Genomic DNA, 8,991 nt, shown 5'->3' on the forward strand with positions numbered 1-8,991 from the left:
AGACGAGGAGTTTACTGTCAGCTTCAGAGGTTGCAGATATTACAGGGGGAAGGGAAGCGTTAGCGTAAACAAAAATGACTTTTTGCGGAGAAGATAGAAAAATAAATCTTAGTATAACACCACAGTCCGCTCCAAAACCTTTAATTTTACTTTTTTAATCAAAAGTGGCCTTTGTCAAAGTAAATCTGTGCTTTAATGCTACCTACAATCTGTTTGTTTGTTTGTTGCTGTAGTCTCTTATTATTTTGTTGATGCAACAAACGAACATCCCTTAGGCCATCATTACAGTTTAATCTTGTCTTATTGTGTACCAGGAGTGTTTTTAAACATATCAAAGACCCAGAAACAAGGTAAGGATGCCTTGTGAAGTATTTTTGTCATGCAAGAACTCGAGAACAAGGCGACACTGTAGCTTTAAATTGAAACCATAGATGCATCTAGTAAAAATCTCACACAAGTTAAAATCAGTGACATCGATCTCAAGGTCAGAGCAAGTTTTCTGAAAATCGAATGTGATAACTTGAGAACAAGGCGATGTAGGATTTATGCAGGTAAGATCACAGCAACAGTTGCCTCAAGGCAACTGACACTGTAAGGAAAAGACCCTACAACATTAGGTAGAAACCCCAACAATCAGATGACTACTTTTAAACAAAGAGTTGGTGACAATGGGAAGGAAAAACTCCCTTTTAACAGGAAGAAACCGAGCACACAACCAGGTTCAGGGAGGGGCAGCCTTCTGCCATGGCCGGTTGGGGATGACCAGACGCCAGGGTGGTTGGGAATGAAGTAGGCCAATGTTAGGCTGCCTGAAACCCGTCAGTCTGACTCAATAATGTTTTAAAAGCCTTCTTGTTGTTATTTTAATACAGTTTCTTCACAACTGACCTTCTTCTAACTTTTCCTCTAACTGTTCACTTTTCTCTTGCGTCCCCTCACAGGCTTCGTCAGCTACGACAATCCAGTGTCGGCACAGGCAGCCATCCAGGCCATGAACGGCTTCCAGATTGGCATGAAGCGGCTGAAGGTGCAGCTGAAGCGCTCCAAGAATGACAGCAAACCGTACTGATCTTAGCACTAGGGTCTATCTGCTCCCCATGTTAGCACTGCTAGGGTAAGTCCCCCCACAGAAAAAAAAACAACAAAAATGATGAAAATGAAAAAAAAAAAACAGCAAACCGAGCCACGACCTCTCTACACAGGGACTCGGGGGTGAGGGTTCAAGGGAGGGGATGTGGGAGGGAGGGGGAGACGACCTACAACCACCCTGAGGGAGACACACGCCTTGTTTTCTTTCTTCTTTTTTTTCCTTCTTTTTTTTTCTTGCTTTTTTGGAGACTCTTATGTTCAAGTATTATTATTTATTACAGTTTTTTTTGACACACATGAACGCTTCCATTACCACCATTACTTTGTGCAATTTTTTCTTTCTTTTTTTTAATAATAATGGAAGAAAGTAGCTTTTTTTTCCGATTTTTTGCTTCGCAGTTATTTAAAACTTTTCTCGGTGATTATTTATACTTTTTTCAGGACAGACGTAAAGACAAAGGAGCCATGAAGATTTTTTTATTTCCTCTCTCTCATTATGAACCTGAGGCCTGGTGAATGGTTCATTATTACTTTTTTTTTTTTTACTACTTTTTAAAAAAAAAATTTTGACGCGCACGCCGATATGCACATTCGACCTTTGACCTCCGCGGTGTTGGTTGCAGGCCGCCGCTGCTTCTCCAAAAACCCCTCTACGCCTGCTGGCAACCCGGGAGCAAAGGCTGCAAAACTTTTAGTGGCCTCTTTTACAGTATAGTCAGTGGTAACAACAACCTGCCGTACAGTTACAGTCTACCGCCGCAGGAAGGAAAACAAACACGCATACTCCAGCTTTTATTTATGTGAAAATTTTAAAAAAAGAAGAATTTTTTTATTTCTCAAAGGTAAAAATGAATAATTAGTAAACACATTTCTGGGTCAGATCACATTGGTCTTTGTTGTGAAAGAGATATTACAGCATGTAGAGCATTTTCAAAATAACATCCAGAATTTGATGAAGGCTATGACAATGCTATTACTACTACTAATAATAAAAGAGTTTATGGGTTAAGGGGGTAAACTGAAAATACTTGATGTTTGTTTGAAAGATTAAAAAAAAATAATTCAAAGTACAGAAAGCCACAGGCCTGTAAATTTTATTTGTAAAAAAAGCAGTTCTATTTTTATACAGCATTTTTACTGCCTCAGATTTAAAAGAAAAAGGATTTTATTTATTGCCTATCGTTAAGTTATTGGACTCCTATAAAGTATACAGCATCATTATAAAGTAGACCCTTGTGGAGAAGTCTCGTGGAATTGGGTTCTCTGGTGTTTTTTTGGTGTTTTTTTTAGTGCAGAAAACCACAGTCACCAAAACATTTCGCCGCCATTCGACGCCCCTCCCACCAGCACCACCACCACACTCCTCTCTGTGCTGTTCACCCACCCATCTATCCATCCATCTCTCTCTCTTATTACCACTCTCTCCCTCTCTCCATCCATAGTGGGCCTACTTCTTTCACTTGTCGAATTTCAACCTTTTTCCTTGCGTTTTTTTTTTTTTAATTTCATAATTTTTTTGTTTGTTTTGAGTGTTTTTTTGTTTGTTCGTAGCCCCTCCTTTACCTGCCGACTTTTACAAAGATCTGAAAGCAGAAAGGAACGAGTTAAAAGAACCTCCCCACCCGTTCCCCGTCTTAAAAAAAAATTAATTCTCCCAAATGAACATCCATCCGGGATCTGATGGATAGCGCTTTGGGTGCTCCTTTGTTTATTTCTTGTTGTTTTTTGTGTGTGCGCGTACGTACGAATGAGTGAACGTGTGTTGTTGCTTGTTAGTATATAGACTTGAAACATCAATATCATTTTATCTTACTAAAAAAACCCAAGAAAAAACGGATTTAAAGCTAAAATATTTGCAGATGAAATCAGTGAGTGGTGTTGCTGTTCTGCTGTTTTGCACTGTTGTTCGTTTGTTGTTGTTTGCTGTTTGTTGTTGTTGTTGTTGTTTCTCCTTTATTTAATTATTTTTCATTTTATTTTATTTTTTTACATAAAAAAAGAAATGCTGTAGTGGTGTGGTGCTCTGGCTCTCTGTGTGTAACTCTCTCCTCTCCCGTTTTTTCTTTCCCCCTTTTAGAACAACCCATCTCCATGCCTGTTAGCTCATCGTTTGCCTAGCATGTCTCCGTGGTGTCGAAAAAAACACAAAACTTTAAACAAAAACAAACAAACAAAAAATACCCACCAAAAAAAAAGTGCCATCGTCCTCCTCCTCCCCCGTCATTGTTTTTTCTGATGTCTTTTCCGAGCTCACCTGATCATAACCTGGTTCTCCTCCTCCTCCGCCACCGCCGTCTACTGACCTTTTTTGAACTTTTAGCTTTTTTGGACTTTTTTTTTTTTGTTTGCTTTTTGGTCTTTTTATGTTTTTTGTTGTTTTGTTTTTGGTTTTTGGTTGTTGTTTTTTTTTTTGTTCTTTTGCATGTGACCTCATTTGGATCTGTTTTCCGGGAGGGTTTCAGGGAGGGAGGGAGGCGATAAGGGAGGTGTGGGTAAATGAATCAATGTGAACAACAACAACAACATTAAAAAAAGCTGCATTCGTATGAAAAACAACAAAAAAAAAAAGACTGAGATTTTTATGGATAAAAAAAGGTTCCTTTTTTTTTCTTTTTGAGAAAAAACAACAACCTGTGGCAAAGTGATTTCCATACAGTGTCTTTTTCTTTTGTTTCTTCTTCTTTTCTTCTTTATTGTTGTTATTATTATGTCAGTTACTTTTCCTTCCTTCTTCATTTAAAGTAAACTTGAAAGTTCACAACAGGAATTGGCGCGTCTTCTTGCTTCTGGTGCCGATGGAGAGGAGAAAAAAAAAACACACAAAAAACACACACAAAAAAAGCCACAAGAGCACGGGCCAGAAGCAGTCGGCGTCAGTTTCTCTGAGAAATAAGACTACTTCCAAACAGTTTTGAATAAAAACTGTCTGATCAATATTAGACTCTCTCAGAGCTCTCTAATGGTTTTTACATTTTTCAGGCAGTGTAAAGTTTTTTGATAAGGCCATTTTAAGTGGCTCTGTTTCTCATTCAAAGTCTATATATAGAACCACTTTTTTCTAGAGTAGTTTAAAGGTAAAAATAAAAAAACGACATTTGCCCTGTTTGGGGGGGAGAAATGCTACCTACTTGTGTCACCTTTTGCTGAACTGACTCACAGATAGACAATCCGTGGTTTAAATGCACATGATGAAATGACCTATATTTTCTACTGTTTAAATGTATAGAGGAAAAAAAATACTACGATACCTGTAACCCGCGTTAACGTCGGTGCTTCTCGTGAGTTTAGTTGTGGTTTCATCACAAGTCTAACGGTCTTAAATGTCTCATGTTTTTCAAGAGAAGACTAAAAAAAAATCAGTTTACTTGAACAATAGACAAAGCCTTTCATATTACTATAACAGTTACTTTGTTTTTTATTATAATTTTCTTCTTCTTTTTTTTAAGGAGTCCCTATTTGCTAAATTTCCTGTTGGTTAATTACCTATATGAAATTCCTAAAAATATATATAAATATAAATATATCTATATATATATATATATATATAAAATGTCAGCTTGTGAAGCATCAATGTCATTATTATTTTATTTCTCTCGTGGGAAACAATATTTAGATGTGTTTTTGTTGTTCAGCAAAATGTCTTATAAAGGAAAAAAAGACAAAATCAGTGGAGTTCAGTGCCAAATTCTGAAAGGTACTTCCTGCCTAGCGCGTCAGTGTATTTCTTGTGAAATTATTTGATAACATGGGTATTTTATTATAAGTGTTTTGTATGGATCCCTCATATTTAAAAATATAGATTTAAAAAAAAAAGTTTGTTAACTTGCTATTCTGTGGTCTTGTTGCCTGAAAATGTCATGTTTGCTTTTTTCTTTGTAAAGATGTAACAAAAAAAAACAAAAAAAGAAAAAAAGTGCCCATGTGTCATATATATATCTATACACACACACACACAAACATTCATACACACACGGACATGCGCACACACACTCTCGTGCAGACCTCACAGTTTACTTTGTTATTGTGCATGAGAGCCCCTGAGTGTGAAAGCCTCTACAGCAACCGCTACCGCCCGCCAGCGTGCACAAACACACACACACACACTTTAAAAACACACACACGAGTCACGCACTGATATTTTTAGCCATTGTACAGCAGTTTTACTCATCAAAGCCTTACCACAAATCTTTGCACTCCTGTTCTATCTCTCTCTATCAGTATCTCGCACACACACACAAACACAGACGTCAGGCTTTAGCGTGGATTGTTTTGATTGTTTTCCCGCGCTCCGTCCCGCTCCTCAGCTCCCCCCAAAAAATGATAAATAAATAAATAAAAATGGAGGTGAGAGTCATACACAAAGCCTTATTTCTCAAGAACCCTCTTATCCCTTTTGTTGAGTTCAGAACGTCTCAGAGTTTGCGCCGTTTGTCTCAGACGGCGAGGATCATTACTTTTTGTGTATCACCTCAGACGAGCGTGCTCGCTTTCATGATGTAAGCACAGGGCAAGACTCGCTCGTTCGCAAACGAGCCTCGATCTTTTGAGGAAAAAGCACACGCCGGTGTCGGCTGGTCAGATGAGTGAGGCGGGACGGGTCCGGAGCAAGTTTTGAGCCCATTTGATTTCCCCGTCGCCGAACTTGATCCTTCTGACGTTTCCTCCTCTTCTTTTTTATATAAGCGGTCATGAGACTTCTCCATGTGCGAGTCTTGTGGTGTAAACGGGCCAAAATCATGTTTAGATGCCAAAGTGTGTTATTGACATTCATCATAGTCGAGCCGTTTACATGGCACAGTGTTGTCAGTCTATTCAACTGCCCCCCGTCCCCCCTCCCTGAAAGCCTAGTTTACGGTCTGCAAAAAAAACTACAAAAAATTTAAAAAACACAAAAAAAAACTAAAGATGGCAGCATTATTTTCTACAGAAGCTCACCAGTCGCCTTAACCAGGGAGCGTTGTACCAGTATTACAGGAGATGTTGTCAGTCAGTGATGTGTGCCAAGTCTAGGTTCACTTTCGTGTGCCGTTAACCTCTCACTCGTCTGGGTTTTCACTCTTCTGCCATTTCGTCCGATCGGCCACAGCGGGAAGGCTGAAATGGCTCCTCGCAGCAGTTGAAGGCGATTCAGAGAGAACGAGAGAGATGGAGGCATCTGTTTGAAGGATGCCCCTCTCCGTCTGGTTGTTGTCTCCCAGGCTAACCGGGGTTATTAGAAACAGGGCTATGTGGAGAGACGTCTTATTGGAATAGCGACGGGGGAAATAAAGCGCTTGTTGGTTGGAAAGGGAAGGGTCACGTCCACGGGTCCCGCGCGCAGGCGGAAACAACAGCCAGAGCCGAGATGAAGGCAATACAGCTTTCATTATCCGCTCTCCGAGACCAAACGCGATGCCAAACTTTATGTGATTTTACGGAGGGAGGCGAGCAGACTTCTTTTTTTCCTAAATGCAGTACACACACACACACACACACGAGGCGTGCCACAAACAGCCATAGCTACCTGTACGAAAGCCGGACAGTCCCCAGATCAGCGTCGATGGACCAGGTTTCGTGTAGTCGCGTCTTTTTTCAGCTCGTTCCAGTGCTGTCGTTTCCACATTCTGAGCGTCCCAAAAAAGCAAAGACAAATTGCCAAATCTCACCGACTTGCACAGAAGCCCCACGTCGCACAGTCTCAGTGTGAAGCATCTCGTCTTTTTGTCCATGTCGAAGCACAACAGGGCCGTAGAAACGGAGTTTCTGTCGAGCGGCTCGCCTCAGGGGCTGTCATCGCCGATGCTCGTTGTAATCTTTCTATCTTGTCACTGTTCACTTCTCTGTTCTCCTTCTTTCTTAATTATCTTAAGTGCTATTTATCAAACAATGAAATCTGAAAGGAAAAAAAAAATTGAACTTGTCGTTTTTTTGCATTATGGCTTATGTCAAGTTTTTTGAGGAAAAATGTTTTGTGTGTTCTCTCTTCCTGTGGCGTAAAAAAAGAGCTTGTTGTCTGTAGAGATAATCTAATTTTCTTTTCTTTTTTGGGGGGTTGTTGTTGCTGTTTGCTGTTGTTGATTTGTTTCTTTTTAATTCTCAAAAAGGTTTTCAAGTAGTTTTCAAAGTTATTGTCACGAGAGAAGCCAAAGTCAATGCATTTCAGTGGATTCTGTAAGCGTGATGTATGTTTGTTTGACAACTCTTCGAAAATCTGTCACTGGATGGGATTTAAAAAGTACAAAAAATGCAGGCTTTCCTATTTCTACAACTGATTGTACTTATGCATTTTGTACCAGTGGAATTTTTTATACTGGAGATTAAAGGATACAACAAAAAAAATCTTAGAAAAAAAAACAAAAAAACGCTGTCTGGCCTGGTGGTGTGGCCTGACCCTGACTGGTCCCCGAGTATGATTTCTAGCTGGCATCGAGAAAGTTGGCTTTTGATATAAGATTTTCTAGGAGATCTTTGGCTTTATTTCTTTCACTTCTTTTTCCTCACTCGAGTGTTGTTCTTTCTTTCTACCTTTCTTTCTTACTTTTTTTCCCCTTTTTGTCCGAAAAACAGAGCGTAGGTGAGTGTCAGATCTTTCATTTTTTGCTTTATAAATAGTTCTTAGCAAGTTTGTCTATACAACAGCGGTAAGTTTCATTTGACTTCTGTATTGTGCCGTCTACACGATAAGACAATTATAGAAAAAGAAGGAATAGAAATATTTAGTCACCTTCAGTGGATTAATGTATTAGTTTAATAAAGAGATCAACTAATTAGAAGATTTTTGCTTTTAGCTGTTTAGATTTTTCCGGTTTCTCTGTCCTTCTCTGTGAACTAACTGTGTAGCTGAAGCAGTCAGAATTATTTTTGTAAACGTATGTTCTTGTGTGATGCAGTTTTTTGCTTCTGTCTCCTATATTAAACCATTTTTCCTAATACTTGTCTCTCTCTGTGTTGTTATGTTCCAGTGGCTGTCTGATGTTGTACTGTTTCACAACCTCTCTCCCTGCCATTCGCTCGTTTTCTCTCTCCTTCTCTTCTTCGTCATAGTCTCTCTTTCTCCCTCTCATTCTACCTTTCCCCTCTCATGTTCGTGTTTATTTATTTATTTTAATTCATTTATTTATTTTGGTTATTGTTTCGTTTTTATCACATAGTAAAGTTGACTCCATCCGCAATGACAACTCACTATGCTGTTCTCACGAAACATAGTAAATATACATCGAGGTGTTTGTATGTATATTACTGTGTAGCCCAAGTCGTCGCGCGACAGTCAACAAGTGTTGCCCAACCCAAAAAATGGCAACGCGGGGTCCTGCAAATCCAAATTTCACCAGGAACAACTAAAAACTTGTTAGTTGGGTCTAGAAATCCCTTAGCTTAAAAGAATGGTTTGACATTTTGGGGGAAAATACACTCGTGCGCTTTCTTGGTGAAAGGTTAGGCCTGCTCTCCTTTAGGTCTTTGAGAAATATATATCGCTAGATCCTTGGAGTTGCAGGGACTTGGTGACCTTTAGGTTGTTTTCTTTTCCCAGTGTCAGGTGGAAACCATAAAAAGTTTTTCTTAAACTGAGTACATACTATTACTCTGTTTTATGTGCACAAGTAAGAGTACAAGTTCCTAGTGGTTAGCACCACCTTTTTCAACTGGCAACAAGTCCTTCCACATCTTGACAGGCAGTGCTTGTTTGCTTCAGGTCATTGAATGTTGTGTGCCAGGTGAGCTTTGGCCATCACCCTGTTATACACTTCTCAGTGGTAGATGACAGACTGGTTACCAAACTGAAGGAATAATGGCAACATTAATGTGAGCTAGTTAGCTGCAATTGCAGATTTGGATTGGTGTGGTGTTACATGCATTTAGATTATTGCCATCACTGTAGAAGACTTAGGATTATGTGTGGTAGGGTTTCCGTCTATTTGGAGT

The 8,991-nt window shown here is 39.4% G+C and overlaps 1 protein-coding gene across 25 annotated transcripts in view; it reads left to right on the forward strand.

Annotated features, from left to right (window-relative positions):
- celf2 (cugbp, Elav-like family member 2) overlaps positions 1-8,000 on the forward strand; it is a 241,166-nt gene extending 233,166 nt beyond the window's left edge. For 24 of the 25 annotated variants that reach the window (XM_084910813.1, XM_084910819.1, XM_084910817.1 and 21 more), the window contains one exon: positions 942-8,000. In XM_084910813.1, coding sequence (XP_084766939.1) covers positions 942-1,069 — 128 coding nt within the window. In that variant the 3' untranslated portion in view covers positions 1,070-8,000. The remainder of the gene's footprint in view (positions 1-941) is intronic. The other variant, XM_084910814.1, reaches the window with a different exon arrangement.
- The last annotated feature ends 991 nt before the right edge of the window (positions 8,001-8,991 follow it).

The sequence above is a fragment of the Perissodus microlepis genome, chromosome 17 (assembly GCF_051167445.1).
Source record: "Perissodus microlepis isolate ML-2025 ecotype Zambia chromosome 17, ASM5116744v1, whole genome shotgun sequence".
NCBI lineage: Eukaryota > Metazoa > Chordata > Actinopteri > Cichliformes > Cichlidae > Perissodus > Perissodus microlepis.